General features: G+C 49.1%; 1 protein-coding gene across 10 annotated transcripts in view; it reads right to left on the bottom strand.

Annotated features, from left to right (window-relative positions):
• TENM4 (teneurin transmembrane protein 4) overlaps positions 1-22,514 on the bottom strand; it is an 849,352-nt gene that overhangs the window by 314,119 nt on the left and 512,719 nt on the right. For 9 of the 10 annotated variants that reach the window (XM_060403943.1, XM_060403939.1, XM_060403940.1 and 6 more), the window contains one exon: positions 15,756-15,965. The exons of the other annotated variant lie outside the window; for it this stretch is intronic. In XM_060403943.1, coding sequence (XP_060259926.1) covers positions 15,756-15,965 — 210 coding nt within the window. The remainder of the gene's footprint in view (positions 1-15,755; positions 15,966-22,514) is intronic. 10 annotated transcript variants of the gene reach the window in all.

Below are 22,514 nucleotides of genomic sequence, written 5' to 3'. Positions count from 1 at the left end.
AGCAGGGTGCAGGGTGGAGCATGTGGGAGCCTGGCCAAGGGCTGAAAAAGCAGAAAGAGATGGAGAAGGTTTTATTCCCAAATGCTGCCTCCTTAGAAAAATTTAAACAGAAGAGTTGGCCTTTGCAATCTGGAGGAGTTTTTCATGTTTCAACTCATGTTGAATTGTTTTATGCTTTAGCTATAAACCTCCGACAGAGAGGGTGCAGGGATAAGGTGGGCCCAGCTTTAACTATGGCGGTGCCGCTGTAAAGCTCAGGTTACCAGAACCACGTCTGCTGCCAAGGCAGTTTAACAAGTATGAAGGCACATAATTCCTTCCAGTTGTCTTGCCTCAGCACAGAAGGGCTGGCTCTGGGGTGTGGCCCCATGCTCTCCTGCCAATGTGGTTCCCATTACTGGCTCCAGCGCCTCGCTGAAGTCCCCTCCACGCCCAGGAAGGGCCTGTTTTATCACAACTGCTAGACTATCAATTCTCTATAAACGTTCGGAGGGTTTCTGTATTCTGAAAAGAATACACTTTTGTATTCCCAAAAGTGTGTGAGGGATCTTGCTACAAAGAGTGCCCACGACTCACCCATCCTAAGAATCCTCCCCAAAAATTCAGCTGTTGTTGTGTCATCTCCAATCCAAGTTAAATCTCTTCCACTTTTTATTTTGATTAACTTTAAACCCTAAAGAAAAGTCAAAATAATAGGACAAAAACACCCAAAAACTCTTTACCTATATCTGCCATTGTTACTGCCATGGGGCGTTATCTCTCTACATAAATTTTTTTGAAAGTTGCACAGATCAAGATGCTTTCCAGCAGCATGAATCTCCTGGGAATATTCTCCCATATAACCACAACATCATGATCACAACTAAGAAAATGAACAATTACACCACAGTATCACCTAGCACACACATATACCATATTTTAAAAATTCCCCAATTCTTCCCCAAACATCTTTACAGTCTTAAAAAAAAAAAAAAACTTAGGGTCCAGTCAAGATTCACGTGTTACATCTGGCTGTTACCTATATAGTGTGTCTCTTTTAATCTAGAGGAACATCCCACCCACCTCAGCTGTTTCTATCCCTTTTTTTCCCCATGATATTAACCTTTTTGTAAGTTCAGGCCAGTTGCCCCTCAGACTCTCCATCCTATATTCTGGATGTGTTGTTGTTGTTGTTCAGTAGCTAAGTTGTGTCCAACTCTTTGTGACTCCATGGACTGTAGCGTTCTGGGCTTCCCTGTCCTTTACCATCTCCTGGAGTTGACCCAAGTTCACGTCCACTGAATCGGTGCTAACCATCCAGCCTTCTCATCCTCTGCTGCTCTCTCTCCTCCTGCCTTCGGTCTTTCCCGGCATCAGGGTCTTTTTCAATGAGCTGGCTGTTCGCATCAGTTGGCCAGAGAATCGGATGTGTTGCTTTCTCAGAATTAGACTCAGTGTAAATGTTTCAGGCAAGTGCATCTCATGCGTGGTGGAATGCACTTCTTGCTGCTTTATAATAATGAAGTTTGGTCACTTGTCAAGGTGATGATTCCTAATCTCCTCACTGTAAATTTTTCTTTGTAAGCAATCTGTGACACAAAGACCAATCTCTTAGAATCAGATATCTGAGCTGTTTCTGCCCTCTGAACTCCCATCCAACCTCCTCTGCGCCCTAAAAATGCCTTCACCAAGCTCACCAGGGGCCATCGAGATGCCAAAGTCAGTGGGCAGGTCTCACGCTTCCATCAGACCAGATGTTAGTACTTGGGCCCCTCCTAGAGGGCAGGGCCTTCATATTACTCGGGCCATAGGCGGGGACCTACTTCAGTGTTAGGCACGCAGCAGGTGTTTAAGAAATCTCTGTAGCATGCATCAGTGAGTCCAAATGCTGCGAGAAAGTCAGAACTGGGAATCAGAAAACCTGGCTTCAAGTCCAGCTCTGCATCCCTTCACACAGGAAGGGGTGGATTGTTTTAACTTTCTATTTTGTATTGGGGTATAGGCAAGTAACGATGTGGTAAAAGTTTCAGAAGCAGAGCAAAATAACTCAGCCATACATACACATGTTTTCATGCTCCCCCAAACTCCTCTCAGGAAAGGGTTGATTTCAATCAGTATTTTTCGTACTTTTCTGTTCACTATCTCCCAGAGTTTGCTCAGATTCATGCCCACTGAGTCAATGATGCTATCTAACCATCTCATCCTCTGCCACCCCCTTCTCCTTTTGCCTTCAATCTTTCCCAGCACGAGGGTCTTTTCCAAAGAGTTGGCTCTTTGCATCAGGTGGCCGAAGCACTAGAGCTTCAGCTTCAGCATCAGTCCTTCCAATAAATATTCAGGGTTGATTTCCTTTGGAATTGAATGGTTTGATCTCCCGGCTGTCCAAAGGACCCTCGACAGTATTCTCTAACACCACAGTTCCACAAGTAGCAGTTCTTCGATGCTCAGCCTTCTTCATGGTCCAACTCTCACATCCACACATGTCTAGGTAAGAGGATCTTGCTCAGAAGCAAATGTAGGCATCTGATAAAAGGAAGCTGCTTTGGTTGAAGGAGGGTGTGAAGGGACCTGATGAACCTACTGCAGTCAGAGCTCTGGGGAGGGTGAGAGAGGGTCAAGAAGGAGGGAAAGGGGTAGATTCTCAGAGGTCCTGACTGCTTCCCTAAGACACCTGAGCTCTAATCTGTAGTGTTAGGTTTCAGGGGTGAAAGGGTTGCTGGGCAAACTGTCTAGTCACTGTGGGCTCGATGTATCCGGGGGTGCAGAGCTGGGAAGGCACAGGCCAAGTGGGAAGCCAGATTTAAATGATCTCTTGTCCCGTCTCTGTCTCAGTTTCCTCCTGTGAAGTCCTTTGTCACTCGAATGCTCTTTGAGTCTTTCTCCCCCATTATTCCGAGAGTTCCTCCCTGCTAAGTGGGGGTGGCTTCATCACGAGATGAAGAGTAGGGTTAGCACAGAGGAGGGGGGCTGAGGCCTCTGGGCTCCGAGGGACTCGGGCCATTTGCTGAGTGATTCGGTGACCTGAGAAGCTTGCCCATTGTCCAGGCTTTAAAGGGCCACTGCCCCTTACCATTAACCCAACTCAGGACAACAGCCATCACCAGCTCAGACAAATAAGCTTCTTAGCCGGACCTCATGCATCATCTTGTCACCCTTGCAGGGGCCCAACAGGGGCATCCTAAAAGAGCTAAGAGCAGGAGTGCAACTCAGCAATTTCCATTCTGGGATGTTCTGGCCAGGGGTCAGGGACTGCTGCCAAAATGTGTCTGCAGCCTTCTGCTTGGTGCGGGGGGTGGGAGGTGGGGTGTGGGAAGGTGAGGGCGAAAGAAATCTCTGATCTCTTGGGGAGGTTTCCCAAGACTCTGGGGATTGTCAGGAAAGAGGGGTGATGGCTGTCAGGGAGGAGGGGCAGCCTGGGGGGAAGAGGATGGCTGGGCCAGGCATTCCTGCTTCGGGATGCAGGATGCCCCTTCCTGCCTACCTGTGTGGCCTTGGGCAGGGGACCGAGCCTTTCTGAGGCCATGTTCCATGAAATAATAACCAGGACAATAAGGATCACAGTAACAGTGATTTCCATTTACACATTTTCTTTCATTTAAGACTTTATAATAACCTAGCACTTTGATAAGTGCTTCGCATACATGATTTCATACTGAATTCTAACAACACTACGAAGTAGATACTGTTATGACTCCTGTTTTACACATGAGGAAAACTAGAGAGGTTCACCATGCGCTGCACATCTCAGCTGGCCGTGGCGGAGTCAACATTCAAACCTGCGCTCTTCCAGAGCCCGTCAGCCGGACGGATTCGGGAGCGAGGGGCGGGAGGAGCAGCTAGCACAGCACCCGGCGCCCTGCAGGCACACAGTCACGGGCTTCGGTCCTCTGTCGCCCAATCCCAAGGCGTGTTGGGCCCGTTCTGGTTCCCAAGGCTGTGCCTGCCACGGCCACCCCTGTGATGGGCTCTGAATGAGAGGTGTGCAGAGCAGCACACCTGCCTTCAGTCCACGCCGCTCACTCCACGCCCACCTCACACCCCAGGAAAATTGAGTCTGGTAAAGAGGCTGCTCCCTGATAGTGGGAAGGCGGGAAGCGGGGCACGGGGCCTTAGCTTGAGAAGAAGCCAGCCTCGCCCTCCACCACGGCCCAGTGCAGCCCCCCTCCTCTGTCCCCTACCCCGTGGCCACACACGGAAGAAACAGAAGAGGTCTGGTCAGAACTCCCCAGCACAGGACCCCACGCACAGCACGAGCCTGGGAAAAGTCTGCTGCATGGATGGATGAATGAACGAACGGATGTCTGAGGGGAGAGAGAGTGAGCACGCTCTGGTGCCTCTTCCTCCTTTATAAGGACACCAGTTTCTTCAGATCAGGGCTCTGCCCTTAAGATCTCATAGAACCTCAGTCACCTCCCTACAGGACCTTTCCTCAATATGGCCACATGGTGGGTTAGGGCTTATGAATTTGGGGGAGGGGATACAATTCAGTCCATTGTAGGCCTAAAGAGCCATCAAACTACAGCTTGCTTCTGGGCAGAGCTCTTTGAGAGTTCCCCTCTTTCTCCAGGATGAGCCTCTGAGCCTCCCAGTCTGCATGAAAGCTCTGCAGCCCCACACCCTGGCACCCTGCCCCCTGCCTTGCTGCCCTCACTGATGCCTGTTTTAGGGCAGAGTTGCTCAGATGTGCACCTCTTTCCTCAATATCCAACGGATAAGCCAATGCTTTCTATTCACCCTGGGCCCCGGCACACAGTAGGTCTTTAATAGTAATTTGCTGAACTGAATTGGTTCTGAAGGGCAAACGTGCTTCATTTCTTCCCATATCATTCCAAATCAGAAAGAGCTTCAGTGGCTTTCCCTTTAAATCAATGAGTTGTGTTCTGAAGGCTTTGCTCCCAAGACGGTCAGCTGTTCATCACAGGCCCTGTCCTGGGGCCAGGATTGTCCTCTGTCCCCTTAAAAACCATTTTAGTGTGCTGCGGTCATAGGTCCCTAGTAGGACCACAGAAGCAAGTGGCTTGAGAGGGCAGGAGGACCTCTGTGAAGAAGGGTCTTTCGGCTCCATCTGAGGAAATGGATCCTGAGTCCCCAGGGTGGGAAACAAGAAGAGTTCCTGCAGGCACTCTGGAAAGATCTCCCTGGGACAGTGGAGATGGATTAAAGGAGAGATGGGAGGCAGGGAGGAGACCACCGAGGATGCTGCTGCAGTGGTCCAGAGGAGAGAGGAGATAGTCGTAAACACTGCGGCAAAGGGGAGCAGGATCTTGCAAAACTAGCAAGGATTATCTCAGCTTCCATCCTTTGCTTATTCTCCGGTTGACAGCACGTGCGTGTGTGCACATGAAGTCGCTTCAGTCATGTCTGACTCCTTGCGACCCCATGGACTGCGGCCCACCAGGCTCCTCTGTCCATGCGATTCTCCAGGCAAGAATACTGGAATGGGTTGCCATGGCCTCCTCCAGGGGGTCTTCCCAACCCAGGGACTGAACCTGCATCTCTTAAGTCTCTTGCATTGACAGGCGGGTTCTTCACCACTAGCACCACCTAGGAAGCCCACGACAGCAGGGAAGTGATCACAACAGCAATTCTGATCAGAAACCCTTCTCACCGACTGGAAACAAATTTCATTCTTTGCCCCAGATTAGAAGGGGAGACCAGTCAACACTCAGCATCCCCTGTAAGCTCAGTGTTTCAGAAGTTATCCCGTCTCACGGTTGCATTGACCCCAGACTGCTATCCATATGCCTGCTTTACAGATGGGCAACTGAGTGAGAGGGGGGGTCACACAGTTAACAGGGGCAGGAACTTGGCTCCTATCAGGCGTAGATGCTCCCACAGCCTCTGCTGTGGTAACCAAAAAGGGGTTTCTGGAAGTACAAATATATGTATTATTGTTAGCCGGTGCAACAGCTTCCCAGAGTTATTTGCAGAAATACGATCCGTTCAGGAGAGAGGGAGTGAAGTGTAAATGAATTACCAGTCATTTCCTTCTCCTTTCAACTAGGGGAGGGGGGAAGAAGTGGGGGAGGCCCACTGACCAGAAGGGAAAGGCATCACTGTGTTTGATCTGCTCCCGAGTATCACACGTGGTTCCAGGAACTCTGGGGAAACGGCGGCAGTGCAGGGAGCCCCACACAGAGGGTGGGGGCTCTGTTTCTAGGACCCCATGCTATGTTTGTTTAGCTGGTGCCTGGGCTCACTCTCCCACCCTAAATCTCTGCAAATCATCCAGGAGGGGGAGGGGGATTAAAGCTCAGGCCTCCAGGACAGAGCTGTTCACTGTTGTACTTCTTCCGGGCCTGGGAGGGGTGGTGAGAGTGTAGGAATCTGCCTTCCTTCCAGAGACTTCTGCCAAAACCTTCTGGGTTCTGGAGAAGGGAGTGAGGACACGAACATTCATTGCACATCTCTTATGCAGCAATCACTATGTTAGAAGGCTTGCTCATAGTTTCCCACAGACACAACAATTCTGTAAAGTACTATTAGCCAATATCCATTTTTACAGATCAGGGGGCTGAGACCCAGAGTGGCTGGGCATGCTTCCCAAGGGCACACAGCACACGAAGGACCTGCAGGCCTCCACAGCCTCTCTGTCCCATGGCTCCATATGGCGCCATTTCTGTTTTCCTTCTGGCTTCAGTCCTTTTAGGCCATTTAAAGCAGAGGGAATGTTTTTTAAGTCATTCGATCTCAAACACCTATATCAACAATGACAGTTCAGAAGAAGAGGGAGGAGAAGGGAAAGAAGAGGCAGGGGAGAAGCGGAAGCCACTTGGGTTCCTGGTCTAAGCTGGGAGCTGTTAACCAGTAACGGGGAATCCAGTTGAGCGCAAACCACCCAGTTCAGACCTGAGGACAGAGGCAGAGGGCAGGAGGGGAAGGTAGGAACAGCTCGCTTAGAAAAGACCACACTTAGGAAGGGGAAGGACAGGGGGTTTTGGGAACAGCAAGAGATATTTACTCTCAAGGTGAGCAGGCCGTAGGGTATAACATTGAAAGCCTACCCAGAGTTCTAGAAAGAGCCACGGAACCATGGGTCCCACGGACATGGTTTTAAGTGGTGAATGAGTGAGCTATTTGCTCTCATGTAGGATGGCCTCCATCCTCTTGAAAGCTTCTGATGAGGAGGAGGAAGTCTCTGTTTGGTACTGGTAGGTTTTTAACACCTAACACTTGCCAATGTCCCTCTTTAACAAAGAGAAGCAAATCTCTGCTGGGCGTTCTAGAGCGGGCTTTATCTTACCACCACAGTATTTATTTTTTACAGCTACCCTCTATTTATGGCAAGTAAATTGCCGCAGTAATATACAATTTCCTTTTAAAAATAGATTTACTTAGCTTAAGAAAAAGTTCAAGAAAGGAGGCAGTTTAAAGGCAAGGAAATGGCATGGAGGTGGGCCCTGCTCTAGCGAAGACTCTGATAGTGACATACAAAGGAACCAGCCTGGGGAATGCTGATCTAACCAAGTCCTCCCACCACCCTGACGAGACAGCCAAGGAATCAAAGGACCGGGCAGGTGGGGGTCACGCCGCAGGTCGGATGCAGAGTTGGGCTCAGAAGGCAGGGCTGCTGTCCCAAGGCACACACTTCTCCCCAAGTAGGTTTCCCGGACGACTCAGGCAAGATTACCAGGAGGCTTATTTCAGGAGCAGTTACAGCTGGAAAACTCAGCTTCTGTGGATGGCGGCGGGCCTCGGAGTGTGGATCAACCAGCTGAGGGCAGATCTAAAACTGGCCCAAAGCTGCACAGTCAGAGGGGTAGCCCAGCTTCTGCCCTCCCTCCGGCCTGGTGGTTCTCCACATTCGGCCAACCTCATGCCGTGAGCTCTGGGCCCCGGGAGATGGTGGATGTGAACGGGCCTGGGGAGTGCCAGGGTTACCAAAGCGTGAGACACACTACTCTCCCAAGCTTTCCTTAGCTTTCCTCCTGGCGCCTCTTCAATAGTCTGTGCCCCGAACTGTCGGGAGATGCCTGAAGATGTGGCCTGGTGTCCATGAGGGCCCCAGGGAGCAAGCCACAAACACTCCCACAGGGACACAATCCAGGTCTAGTTTCCAGGTGGAAATAGTCCAGACACAGGGCTACCGTGCCTTCCTTGAGGGGTGGTCTAGGAATTCCTATGTCTAATCAAGCCAGACACCAAAAATGTTATTTCTGTCCCTTTTAATGTGGAAAGGGAGCTGCAAAGAGTCTGCGATCGTGTCACGTGAGTGACTAATTAGAGGGCCCTGGTTCTCCCAGGACGTTTGGTTACATTAACTCAGAATGTGACCTGTTTATTTTGCAAGGTCGGGAAGAAGCCTTACGTCCTAAGAAAGCCAACGTGGCGATTAAATTAGAATCACCAGAGTCGGCCTGAGGTAACCTATGAAAAAGGGCTTTGTGAACCCTACGAAAACCGGAAGTGACCCCTGTGTGGCTGTCCCCACTGCTCCCATGTGGGGGGACACAGCCGCCCGCCCCTGGAGGGAAGCTGCAAGTGAGAGCCGTCCTAGCGGAGGGAAGTACCTGCTGAGGCAGAGAGGGCCCTGGAGTCTGGGGCTGTACACTGACCCTTGACTCTGCCCTGGGGCAAATCCTCTCTGTGGGTCTCCGGTTATATCCCCCATGCGGCCCACTGCACCATTCCTAGCAGGGTGCTTGTGTGTGGGTGGGTGGGTGTGTGTGTGGTGTTGGGGGGTGGGGTGGGATGAGGGGAGCTGGTAAAAGAGAAGAAAGGATATCAACTTTTTTTTCCTAGTTTTGACTGCAACACCTATATATGCTCAGCTCTGCAGACACAGCGTCAGACAAGGCCTGCCTCAAGGAATCAGTGGTTGAACCTGGAAATCAGACTTGGGAATAACCAGGTCCCTAGACTGTCAAGGAGGGGTTTGTATAGAAGACAGCAAGGCAGCAAAGAAAGGTGGGGGCGGGGGTTGTCCATACACCCGAAGGGGCTCTCAGGGAAGGTTCCTACTCAGAGTCTCCAAGTTCTAGACTTTGGAGAAGAGAGAAGTTGGCCTCTCACCTCCTGAATTCCTAGGCCTGCCAGTCAGCCAACCTGCTGGCACTGGCCTCCTGAACCCCCACATCTACACTCGAGGGGCTTGGTCTTTCCAAGCACTCATGTTAGATAAATGTGGAGTTGCCCAGTCAGCAGTCTGCACCTGTATCATGCCTTCTAAGTAAGTAAGCGTCAGTCGCTCAGTTGTGCCCGACTCTTTGTGACCCCAAGGACTGCAGCCCACCAGGCTCCTCTGTCCGTGGGATTTCCTAGGCAAGAATACTGGACTGGGTAGCCATTTCCTTCTCCAGGGGATCTTCCCAACCCAGGGATCAAACCCAGGTCTCCCTTGTAGCTTCCCTTCTAGTTACTAAGTTTTCTGGTTATCTCTATGATTGTCTGTTATGAGCCTTTCTGAATCATGGGACCCCTTCCGCCCATTTAAGAAAAGGCGCAATTCAGGATCACCATTGTTAAGCCACCATTCCAAAAAAACTCAAAACTCTTAAGACTGAGAGGTTTTTCTTTTCTAAGACAAAGTTTTATCAAAACTGTTCTGGTTGCAAAGCCTGACCTGAACAGACATGGATCTCAGAGTCCTTTTTTTTTTTTTTTAAATGTCACCAGTGTAGCTGTTCATATGTCTGACTGCAGAAATATCAAGGTATTTGATTACCGTGGGCTTGCCCAGCAGTCAGAATGTTAAGAAAGACACAGTATGTGTACTGAATTTTATTCCTTAAATCTAAAAATTCCTAGATTCTAAAATGCAACTCCAAGGGCTTCATTCAAGGGATTTTTGACCCTATGAATTAAATACCTATTTCAGAGGATATTTATGCTTAAGAGTCAGTGCCTGTTACCCTTCATTCATCAGGAAAACATCCACAAACATTTCAAATGTCATCGTGGATGAAGGCAGGAGAGAGGGAAGAAATCAATTTGTCTTGTTCTTAGGAGTTAAGGACTTACATTCTTGACGTGGCTGGTGTAAGAATTTATTTACCAACAAGAGTCTTTTGAGGCAAGAGAGCTGGTGGTGAACAAAAATGCCTGAAAACTTCACATGCTCCTATGTCCTTAACCCTTGGGTCTTGGGCATCATACAGACCCCCAAGTACCTGCAGTTGGCATGGAACAACTAACTCAGGTTCCATGAAATTCACAGAGAAAGGAGACAAAAGCCTCATTGCATACGTCTCCATAGTAGGAAACAGGCACAATTTTGCTTTGTGATTTCACAAACTGACTTAACAGGACCCTGGCAGACTCCCTCAGGGGAATCGGGATAGGTTCTAAATTGAGTTGAATTTTTTGTTGTGTTTTAAGAAAACACTTTTGGAAGGAGCTCACATACATAGCAGTGTTTCTCATTTAGAAAGAAAAATAAACACTCCTCCGCCGGATTGGAAGTCAAAACAAAATAAGCCCAGCTGCTTAAGACCTGAGAAAGTCAATGAAACTGCCAAACATCAGTGATGTTGACCAGTGGGACCAGCCTGGGAAATCTGGTGAGGCCCGGAGCAGGGGGAAAAGGGAACCAAAAAAAAAAAAAAAAAGGCCAAGGATCGCCCAGCATCCAGGGCTTGGCTTTCAAGGAGCAGCAGCAAAATTTAGTGTCTAAATCATTGACCTGATTCATCTTTGAAACTCCCATAGTCCTCACCAAAGAACAAGGGAAAGGTTTCACTCCGGTTTCAAACAAACCTGGGAATCAGATCTGCTTCTGCGACTTAGAAGCTGTGTGATTTAGGGGAAGTTACTTAACCTCTATTGCCTGCTGTTGCCTCCATGAGACTAAAGATAGGCATGACACAAGATAGAGAGGAAGATTCAGCGAGATTCCATGAGTTCCCATGATTCAGCGAGATTACACATCTCTCACATACTAGAGGCTTCATCAAGGTTTGTGAGGTGAGTACAACTAGTAATTTTTTTTTTTTTAATCAGCTTTTCTTTGGTGGACTTCCCCTTATCTTCTTCAGCTTCCTACTAAAAAGACACAGAAATAACAGGATCTGGTCCTGAAAACAACACAAGAAAATTGGGGGTAAAGGAAGAAAATTGAGGCCCGAAAATCAAGTAGGCTTGAGTATGGGTCTCTGCATGCCCTTTAGGAGCAGTGAAGCCATGGGCAAGCCCCTGACCCTCTCTGGAGCCTCAGTTTGCTGAACAGAGACAAACAGAAGCTCAAAAAAGATAACGCATGTAAAGGAACGACAGACCAGAGCTGCTCATTACATGCAAATTCTCCCACTGTTCCTGTCTCACCTCAGCTTTGAGAAGCGGACAGCCTTCTCTGAGCTATTTATTTTCTGCCCCTGTTAAATATTAACCAACGAGCTTTTAAAATCCTTCTACTTTAGACTTTGAAAAAAAGTGAAAGTGTTAGTCATCGAGTCGTGTTCGACTCTTTGCAACCCCATGGACTGCAGCTCACCAGGCTCCTCCATCCGTGGGATTTCCCAGGCAAGAATACTAGAGTGGGTTGCCATTTCCTTCTCCAGGGGGATCTTCCTGACCCAGGGACTGAACCCGGGTCTCCTGCATTGCAGGCAGATTCTTTACCATTTGAGTCACCAGATGACGGCACATTTAATATTTCCTTTGAAAAGTTTCTGTGGGGATAGGGACAAAGATCTACTTAATCCTAACCACTTCCTTAGCTCCTCAGCTGTGACAAGTTGTTATCTTAGTGAAATCTTTCTTTGTATCTATCAGTGACTTCTAGATGGTTATCCCTGGAGTGGATTAGGATTTTGATGACAGAAGAGAGCTGCTTCCTTTCCTGTTCTGTGATGCCCCACGTGGCCTCCCTGCTCTTTACATGGGGATTTTAGCAGCTTGGTTCTGGGGAGCCCAAGGCCTGGGATCGCAGCCGGGGCAGGAGTTGACGCAGCTGGAGGCAGAGGGCCTCCGGGAGCCCGTGGAGCACACAGCCTGGCTCCCAGAAGGCTGCCTCCCAAAGGGCCAGCCCTCAGAGGAGGGTGCTGAGTCAGCTCCGGCCAGAGGAAACTTCATTTTCACCCTCCAGGAGCCTGAGGGGCTGCCTTTGTCATTTAAAGTACTTTCTCAAAGATGCCCCTGGGGAAGTAGGCCTCTAAAGAAGCCACAGCAATTAATCTACTTTGTCGGGTGGGCTTTAAAGCCTTCACTTGGTGGAAAGGAATGGAGGTGTGCAGACAGGGAAGGGAGATAGTGACCCCAGAAGGGTTTCCCCATTTCACCTGCGCTGCAGCTGAGGCTCTGGGGTTTAAGGTCCTGTGCCCAGGGTCGAATCTCTGGGGCCCGATTTCAGAAGGCTTGACTACAGGCCTGCTCTCTTGGGCCTCCCAGGTGGCATTAGTGGTAAAGAACCCACCTGTCAGTGCAGGAAACACAAGAGATGCGGGTTCGATCTCTGTGTTGGGAAGATCCCCTGGAGGAGGGCATGGCAGTCTACTCTAGCATTCTCGCCTGGAGAATCCTGTGGATAGTGGAGAGCCTGGTGGGCTACTGTCCACAGGGTCGCAAGGAGTCAGACACGACTGAAGCGACTCAGCATGCACGCCTGGTCTCTTGGCTACACTGTGGCCCTCAGGCACTGCTTGCTCCTCCCTTCATGTATTTACTCACTAATTTTCACTCCCTAAAAGGCATCTGTAAGGCCCTGCACCAAACTGTTAAAAGTGGATACCTCTGGGAGGAAGAGTTACAAGAGGACTTCTCTTGTTACCCTCTGCACTGTTTGAGTTAGCAAGCACTATTACTTTTATAACTGACAGAAGCAACAGAGATGATTCCATTAAAACAATTTCACACTTTTCCATGAAAAAACAATGAAACAAAACTTAACAAGTATTGGGCCCACTGTGGAGCAGGGGCTACTCCTCCTCACTTGTTGGGCTGGGTCTGTGCCAATGGCAGCAGGTCCTTGGGATCACGGAAGACCCCTAGCTTTGGGGTTTTGGGGCACAGGAAGGTGGCAGGCAGGGTGACACCTGTGACCCACCAAACCCAGAGCAGCAGATCACCAAGGGCCGAGACTCTCCCTTCAGGCACCGGACACATTCATTACCAACCTTTAGAGTGACTCCCAGCTTCAATCCCGGGTTGGGAAGTTCCCCTGGAGAAGGGAATGGCAACCCACTCCAGTATTCTTGCCTGGAAAATTCCATGGACAGAGGAACCTGGTGAGCTACAGTCCATGAGGTTGCAAAGAGCTGGATACGACTGAGTGACTAACACTTGCACTTTTCACTTTAAAGTGGCACACTCAGAGCAAGGCCTCAGGGAAGGACTTTGAAGTGTCTCTAAGTCCCCTGGGAGCCGGAGTAAAGAGGAGCGAACCTGAGCAGACAGCTGTAGGCTGAAGTCCCCCATGTTCCCTGCACATCAATAATGCAATAATGCCATCAGTCTGCTGCAGAACTTTCAACAGTCTGATTGCTCTTGTTCAGTTAATTAGCAAGAGGAGAGATTAAGGACTTTAATCTCCTGCCTTCTCTTTTACCTACAAGGCTTATTTATTTAGAAATGAACAAAAAATGTCCCAACGTATATACATATTTTTCCAAGTAAGCTTAAGAAGGCTACTGACTGGCACACCTGTCAGCACCCATACAACACTCAGAAAATTAGAGTACCTTAGAAATTGCTCCATTGTTGGCAAGATGGGGAAACTGAGGCCTGAAGAAGGACAGTGATTGTCCTGTAAGGATAAATAGCCAGTAAGCCATAGAGCTGGGCCTGAAACCATTCCCAGGTCCCTATTTCTCTGCACAGTTTAAAGCAAGGGTAGCTAAAAGGCATAAAGGTGTAATGATACTGGACCACCAAAAGGACAGTGCCACTCCTCTCGGGAGCACAGAGGGAAAAGGCCCTGGAGGACGGCTTTGCTCTCGGTCACAGAGAATGCAGGGCTCAAGATCCTGCCAGAAGAGAACCACCAAGGCCAAAGATCTGTCTGGTTTTCAAAGAGAGCAAAGGCTGGGAGAGATCCTGGTTAGGGGAGGGAGCCAGGGATAAACCACCTTTCTTTGTCATGGTGGTGGGGGTTGGGGGGTGGGGCCTTGAGTAATGCCTGAGAGCCTCAGGTCAGCATCCAGAGGAGCTCAGGTCACTTACCATGTGGCCTCCCATACCCTTCCAAAGTTAATGCCTACTTACTGGCCATGTTCCCGGGTATAAAAGAGCTGGCGCCAGGATCCCAGCAGCTCCCTACCCTGGGTCCTTTGTCTATGTTTTCCCTCTGCCCAGAATATCCTGGGTTATTAAAGCCATTGGTTATCTCCATCTGACACACCCTACTTTTTCTTTCAGGTCCAGGGAAGGCCTCCTCTAGGAAACATTTCCTGATTCTCTAGGGCAGACTGGAGGCTCTTCTCCTGAGTCACCCCCACACCAGGTTCCCACCTCCTTTATCACCTTAGGCTGTAATGATCCTACGAGATAAGGAGTCTGACTCTTCTGAGTATTACTAAGGGCCAGGCAGTGTGCTGGGAGCTTTCACACACAGGCTGTCTATAAATTCCCTGGAGGGAGGTGGGCGGTGACTGTGGCCATGACTAACCTTTACTAAACTCTATCCCAGGCCCTGTGACAAGCCCTCATCATGAGCTGGGTACCACAATGCCCATGTTATACTCGCTTGAGGAAAAGCTTAGAGGCAATGTGCCCTGTCTGAAATTCCACAGCAATAAAAAGCTTACGGTTAATGCAAAGATGTCCGACTGCAGAGCCCATTAGTCCTGCCTATTCTCTCTGAATCTTTGCTGCCTTTTCCAGAATTGGACCGGAATTTAGTGCCGCACAGGCACTTACTAATAAATGTTTGCAAAATCAACACACAAGCTACAATGTTAAGTGGAGAGAGTCTCATTTTCTTTCCTCTTCTTTGATAATCAGGACATATTGGTCCATCAGGGAGATCCCAGCTTATCTCATATATATCACCCCCCTCTGTAGGCTTGAATCCCCTCCAGGCTTCGAGTTCTTGCAAAGAAGTGGACTAGTCACGGCCAGACACAGAGGCTGCGAGTACATTGGCCCAGGTCACATAGCACCTGACCAGATGCTAACTCTTGGGTCTGCAAGCTCCTGGCCAGCCTGGACGTCTTGCACTGAGTCCTCCCACACCTCCTCTCCTTAAGAGAGTCAGGGCAGGATTCTAAGAGGAAGTTTCCTGCTCAAGCCCAGTGGCTCTCTCTGCAGTCAGCTTTCAGCCTTGCAGCTGCCTGGGCTCCAGGGCCCCGTCTTCAGGCAGTGTGAAACCTTAAGAACTTCCCAAAACGCCAGAAGCCTTTCTCTCAGCCTCCTCATGGTCAGTGGAGACACTATGAGACCGGTCTCTTAGGCAGGGTTGTGAGGAGGATCCAATAAAGCAACAAGTGACAGTGGCTGGCACAATTCCTGGCACACAGCAAGCAGTCAATCGGTGGTATTTTTGACTTTTCATTTTCCGAGTCTATCTTTGTCTCCCTGTCTTTGCCTGACTCAGGTTCTACCTGATTTTTCTGTCTCCTGGTATTTGTCTGAGCATCTCTATTCTGCAACTCTGTCTGCCCAACGTCTGTCACGGGGGTGGGAACAGCAGCCCCCCAACCCCACAGACCCCAGCAGTGCAGCCTGGCAGGAGCGGGGCTTCCCCCGCCCATGGAGACTGCCAGGTCCCCTGAGAACCCCGAGCTCCCCATGCGCCAGGCCCCTCCACCCCTGCAAGCAGCCCAAGCAGGCAGATTAACCAGCATCGCCAACGAAAGGGTAAAACAACACAAACCCACAGAAGTTAGAAAGAGAGAGGGACTTACCGTTTGCCGCGACCCCCAGGCTGGCGGAGCCACTTTTAACTAAGAATGAATTAGGGACAAACTCTTCCTCAGAGTCTGAGTCCGGGGTTGGCTGGGCCACACCGTTGCCTAGCAACCGCCTCTGGCTCTCATTGGCCGGAGGGGAGGGGGGCGGGGAGGGGGACTGCTCAATAGGGGTTGATGAAGCGGATGAACAATGCAAGGGAGCACCTGCGAACCACAGAGACAAACACAGACAGAAAAAAAAATAATGAAAATTGGTTTTGAGGCACACGGGGAGGGGGAGTGCGCAAAATAAAACACGCATCAACAGGGGGAGGGGGCTTCCAACACTGGGTGATCTACTGCACACGTGGCCCAGGGGCGGGGCTGATGCCTCTGGCAAAGTGGGTGCAAACTCCTGAAGAGCTGGCCTCCTGCGCAGCTTGCAAAGAGCGCGCCCCTAGGAAACACGGGGGAAGGCCTTCCTGCTTTGCCTGTTTTCTGAGAGAGGCCTGAAAACCTGAGGTCTAGTCCCGGTGGCGAGCTGTGTCTTCTATCACACAGCTGCCCTGCTCTGAGTTTCAGTGGCCTCCCTAATAAAATGAGCAGCCACCCTGGGTGATCGCTGAGCCCCTGAGAAGCTGGCCATTCGGTGATGTTAGCGAACTGAAATAATGTTCTTATTAGTCAGATTTTAATCCAGCATGCCTGGAACAGCCTCTGGGCCTCATAAAAGGTAGGGGGGAGCTGGAAAGAATGATCTAGCGCCCCCTTCACCGCTGGCATTCTAGGATTCCAACACACTTAAACTTTTCCAAGAATCTGACACTTTTAAGATTTTAAGTACGTTCTCTGCAAACTTATTGAGAGAGCAAGAACTCTTAAGTCTTTTTCACTTGCGTATCTCTCCAGACTCTAACGTAGTACCTGGCACATAGTAGGCACTATATAAATGTTGTCTGAAGAGATGAATTCTAAGTGTTTCACAGACTAGCGTTCTTAAATTCTAACATTTCAGAGGAAAATACTGTATACCTTTTACGACACTAACATCCTGTGAGTTTGGAAGCACTAAGTTTTGGGGTACTAAGTCAGGAGGCTTGACTGCAGATTTCTAATGTGTCAGGGTCCCACGATTCTAAAATGCCAGCTTTCTATCGTTTTGTGGGCACACTCCCAACTCTCAGAAGCAGGGGGTGACGACTGGGGACAGGACCTTTGGGGACAGGCAATTTGCTGTCCTCCGTGTGTCTGGCCTTTAGGCATGTGCAGTACATCGTGTACAAGAGAGGGGACATAAGCGCAGACATATAGGGGTATACAGTACGAGGCAAAGCATTCACTCGACAGCCAGGCCTGCTGCTTTTCTCCCACCTTGACTCACAGAAGGTTTAAAACATAACCAGATCCATTCAGTGTTTCAGAGACCAAACACCTAGGAAACAAAATGCAGCCCAGACACATCGCCACAAGATTTGGTAGAGCCCTGAGGAAGAGGTGGTATAGAGAGCTGCTGATTCTTGTGGGGAGGGGCGGGGGGTCTGTCTACCAAGAGAGGCTCGCTCAGTTCAGTGACCAAATCTGGCAGGATTGTGCAGGTTCCATGACGCTCATGTCAACCCCTGAGCCCAACCACATGTGACATTTTATAGAGCTGCTGTGTATCCCACTTGGTTGGTTCGTATTAGAAACTCAGTAACAGCAATTGAGGCAGTAGGAATCCATGATCAAGGTACAATCTCTGGGTAGCTTTTCCATCTGTGTTTTGGTTCACCTAAAAATCTGGGCTATGATTTACCTTCAGTTCAGTTCAGTTGCTCAGTCGTGTCTGACTTTTTGCAACCCCATGGACTGACTTATCTTAAAATCGTCCAAACCAGGGTTTCCAGTTTAGCCTAGGGAGACCCTTCCCTGACACCACTTACCACATAGCACTACAGGGATGATCATTTTTTTCTTTGAACTAACCTTTTAGTTCTGTTATCATATTTGCTCTGGTGTATTTGGAGTTATCTGTAGCTGTCTCCCATATAAAAGTGTATGCACCCCCTTGGGATACAGTACCTTCTTGCAGCAGGCTTTGAAGTTCAACAGAATAGGAGTTTGCATCATGCCCTAGCCTCCTATTGACTATATGATCTTGGGTCAATGTGTTCCAGTTTCTCATTGTAAGTTAGGAGCTCCTCCCCTTTAATAAAGTTATTTTAAGGACTAAAGATACTACATCCGAGCACATGCTTCAGTAAGCAGAATCCCAGGGTCAGTGCTTAACAAATGTTGACCAAACTGAATGAAACCACCCCATGAAGAATTCCATTCAAGATTTCCCTTCCCCTTCAGTCCCAGGATTGAAAAGATTTTGTCAGCCAGGCTGCATTAATTAAGCAAATATACATTCATTTCCTCATCTTTTATTAACCAAAGACATCTTCTAATCTCCAATCAGAGCTTCTGATGAGCTTGAGATAACCAGGACCAGACCATGCTGAGTTGTTAGAATTTCAGACAAAGGTTAAGAAACATGATCTGTTGTTCCAGGGTGCTTGTTACAGCCTCTTCCTGAGTAAATCTGTCAAGCTTTATGAAATAAATAGTTCCAGAACTAAGTAACTTGTTCCATCACAAACTTTGGAGATTCTGGGCTAAGAACAGCACAGTCCCTCCCAGGCCTTATGCTTGTTTCTTCTCCCTTCCAAGGAATCTCTAGGCTTCACCCCAGGCCTCTGGGTTTGCTCTGAACATTCATACCTAACATTCAAGCACCTAACAAGGTGCCAGACCCTTAAGTGAAGTTAAAGTCGCTCAGTCATGTCCATCTCTTGGTGATCCCATGGACAATACAGTCCATGGAATTCTCCAGGCCAGAATACTGGAGTGGATAGCCATTCCCTTCTCCAGGGGATCTTCCCAACCCAGGGATCAAACCCAGGTCTCCCGCATTGCAGGTGGATTCTTTACCAGGCGAGCCACTAGGGAAGCGCCTTAATAGGTGCACAGTAACTCATGAGGTTTCCATGGTATACAGAAACTATTGGAACTACGTCAATTTCCTCTCTCTCATTCATCAGCATCTTTTAAGTGGTCCCCAGGAAGGGACATAAAACAATCTCCTGGGTGCAAGAACATTCTAGAAGTATTTTTTATGTCACTCTCTTCTAATATCTATTTTGTAAATGTTTTATAATGTACATAATGCATTCCTACTTAAAACATATGTAATAAAATGCACTGCCGTCTCAATTTGGCATCCTCAGAAGCAGTGCAGGATTATATTAAAAGGAAGGGCTCTGGACCCTCCATCTGAATCTACTGTTCTACTTGCTAGTTCTGTAACAGTGACCTCGGGCAACTTACCCTGCACTTTGTGACTCAATTGTCTCATCTAAGTCATGGAGAGCAGAAAATAAATAAGAATAGCTACTTTACAGAGTCGCTCTGAGGATTCAAGGAGTTAAAACAAGTAATGTGTTGAGAATGACATGTGTGTTAGTTGCTCAGTCTTGTCCGACTCTTTGCAACCCCATGGACTGTAGCCCACCTGGCTCCCCTGTCCATGGGATTCTCCAGGCAAGAATACTGGCGTGAGAATGGCATGGCAGCCAGTGAACACCCAATAAACTGTAGATGTCAGTACGGATAAACATGTGTATATAAAGTGAGGGGGGGTACCTTTATCTTTTCTTTATAAGAGCAGTGTGTGACCAGACAAGTATGGTGAGCACTGTTTCATTCCACAGACATTTCCTAAATGCCCCCTGAGCAGGCGAGAAGGTGAGGGGGTACAGACTATGAGAGGCACAGCCTCCAAGGAGCTGGTCGGAGGGCAGGGGGAGTGTCCCACGCAGCTCTCAGCAAGGCCGGGGTGGGACCTGTCAGAACAGAAGGTGGCCCAGTGCAGAGGAGGATGTGCGAGGGGGTGGGGAGCTCACTTCAACTGGAGGCACCAAGGAAGGCTTTCTGGAGCCACAGAGGAGTCCAGAGGGAAGAGATGAAGAGATGGAGGCTTGAGCATCCACAGCAGAGGGAGGAATACTCTGCCTCAGGCCCTCAGCCCTAACCTGGTCTCAAGCAACCTCCCTGGCATCACTCTGCCTCTCAAGTCTCGTAACTTCTCACTAGTGTGCTGAGACTGGTTGACGTGCCCTGACTTCCACACACTCACCGCTCCCTCTTTTGCCCAAGTCTGCAGATCTGCACAGCTTCAGGGCACCACCGGCATAGAACTGATCTGAAGGGCAGCCCCTGGAGCACAGCTACAGAATTTCGCCTCTGAGGTTCTGTACATGCTGTTCTTCCTCCTTGAGTGTTTCCTTTCCTTTTCCCTTTTCTGCATCACTACCACCCTTGTGAGTCTCACTAGCCCCCATTCAGCCTCCAGGCTTAATCTCAAGATCACCACCTCCAGGAAGGCTTCCCAGATGCTCCAAACCTGGGTTTGGCATACCTCCTGGGGGTTCCTGCTGCAACACTTCCCATACTGTAGTGTGGACTTGTCTGTGGCCACCATCTTGCCAGCCTGGCTTGTCCGTTGCCGTATTCTCCAGTGTCCAGCACGGTGTCTGGTACTTGGAAAGTACTACAAATATTTGCTAAATGAATAAAGGATGGAGGGAAGGCAGAAGCGAAGAAGAGGACTTTGATTATGGCAGCAAAGGTCTATGTGAAGAGAGAAGTAGTAAATGAGTCTCTGAATAACAGGTTGAGGCCTTGAACACAAGGAAAGGGAAACCAGACCTTAGGTGGGGAGTCACGTGGGTTTTTAAAGCAGGAATGTGATAAGAACGGGACTGTACTTTAGAAGGATTTGATCTTGAGGCTTCAGGCATCTGCTTTGGCACCCAGACTTCCTTTCAAATTGGCTCACAGCTCAGCTAGGATGTTGAAAGTCCACATGATCTGGGCTTGCCTTTTAGGTCGGGCCCAGATGCATGTATGTGTAGGCAGATAAGGATGCCCGATGCCACAGGCAGGACTAGGGAATCGGGGTTTGGGGTCACCTTGCCATGTATCCTGATCATCGGCTGAAAGGAACCTGCTATTGTAGAATTTCCCACTGTGTCTCTGCTAAAATGACATGGGCTATCTGGAATGCGTCACCTCAGCAACCAGGGGCCACAGAAGGGTAGGGGGCGGCCCTGCATGTCTCTGGAGAGAAGGTCTTTGAGCATAGCTCCTGCTTATAGTAGATAAAGGTGGAGAAAAGAAAAAAACCAAAGTAATAAAGTGAGAGAAGGCAGACACCCTGTGGTCAAGGGATGAGGGTGGGAACAAGCATTCAGAGAGCTCCTCCTCTGGGAGGAGGATCTTTTTACAAGATCTTTGCTTCACAGTAACCACGGACTGGAAAACCCATGCCTATTTTCAAGGTCAAGAAATGGAGGCTTATAGAACTGAATACATTTGTCTGTGGCCACAGGACCTGGGGGAGAACCCACAACTGCATGCTCTGCCCACTGAGGGGTGTGGAACACATTTATCAGCCCTGGTTTGGAGTCTGGAGGGGGAGATTCCTGTCCATCAGCTGAAACGCATCTAAAGTGGAAAGACTACAGGATTCCTGTTGAACAAACCAGGGACCAAAGCCCAGGTTCATAACTGGCTGTACAACCTTGGGTGAGTCACTTCACTTTTCCTAGTCTTCTCCTTTTAAAAATGAAGTCACAACATCCACAGCAAAGAGGTTTTGAGGGGAGGATGGTATCATGCTTGCAGGAAGCCTTGAAGTCCCAAAGTGAGGGCTCAGCCAACATGGATTCCCTTTACCATCCCTCCAGCTGTAGGTCTTTGAGAGTAAGAACAGGCTGGTTTGGGGGAATAAACAATGACAGATCTGCAAGCCTGCCAATGACACCTTTATCAACATGCATCGCTTACTGACGTCGCATCAGAGGAACATGTTGGGCAGACAGCTGTGATATATGAAAGGAGCACATCACAGGGGAGCCCTGAGCTCTACAGGAAGAGCAATTTCAGTCCCTCACACCTCTGTGTGTATTGATAGCAGCTTTCCTTAGCATTTGAAATGTAACCTATAACTAGGGCAAGCTGGTGTTCAAGAAAGAGCCTCCAGCACTCTGCATTCTAAGCTGTCTTTGGAATACGCCGTGAGACTCAAGTGTGAAGGGCTAGTTGACGGATACATTTATTACTCTGCCAAAGAAAGGACCATTAACAAAATGCGCTTTTTCACACTTTTCTCAGCAGTCCTGAGAAATCCATCTAAACACCCAAATGGAATCTTATTGATCTCCATTAAACCCCATCTAGGCTCCGGTGGGGAAAGTCAAAGTCTGCTCACATAGTGGGGAAGTGTGAATCCTACAGTGGAACCAGAGCACACGCTGTTGCTCTGGGGGTGGGGAGGGTGGAGCACTCTCGTCCCTGGATTAGGCAGTTCCCTGGATCCGGCCAAGAGCCTCCTGATAACCTTTTAACTAGCAGCCCTGCATTTTAGAAGCTTGTGTATAAAATGTTTATCATAGTGTCCAGTAAATAGCAATTACTCAATAAATGACACCCTGAAAAGACCAAAACAAAACCTTGACACCTAAACAAGTAGGTCATTTCAATGGAACCCTGAGCTGATGGATTCATCCTTCCTGCGGAGCCTGGCTGTGTTTCATCTCCTCAGTCTCCCTCCTGGAAATACTCTAGCCCCTCCACTTAAGACCAAATGCAGGGACTTCCCTGGTGGTCCAGTGGCTACGACTCCATCATGTTCCCAATGCAGGGTGCCCGGGTTCCATCCCCAGTCAGGGAACTAGATTCCCGCATGCT

The sequence above is a fragment of the Ovis aries genome, chromosome 21 (assembly GCF_016772045.2).
Source record: "Ovis aries strain OAR_USU_Benz2616 breed Rambouillet chromosome 21, ARS-UI_Ramb_v3.0, whole genome shotgun sequence".
Classification (NCBI taxonomy): Eukaryota; Metazoa; Chordata; class Mammalia; order Artiodactyla; family Bovidae; genus Ovis; species Ovis aries.
Note: the sequence above shows the minus strand (reverse complement) of the source record. Positions and strands in the feature narration are given on the sequence as shown.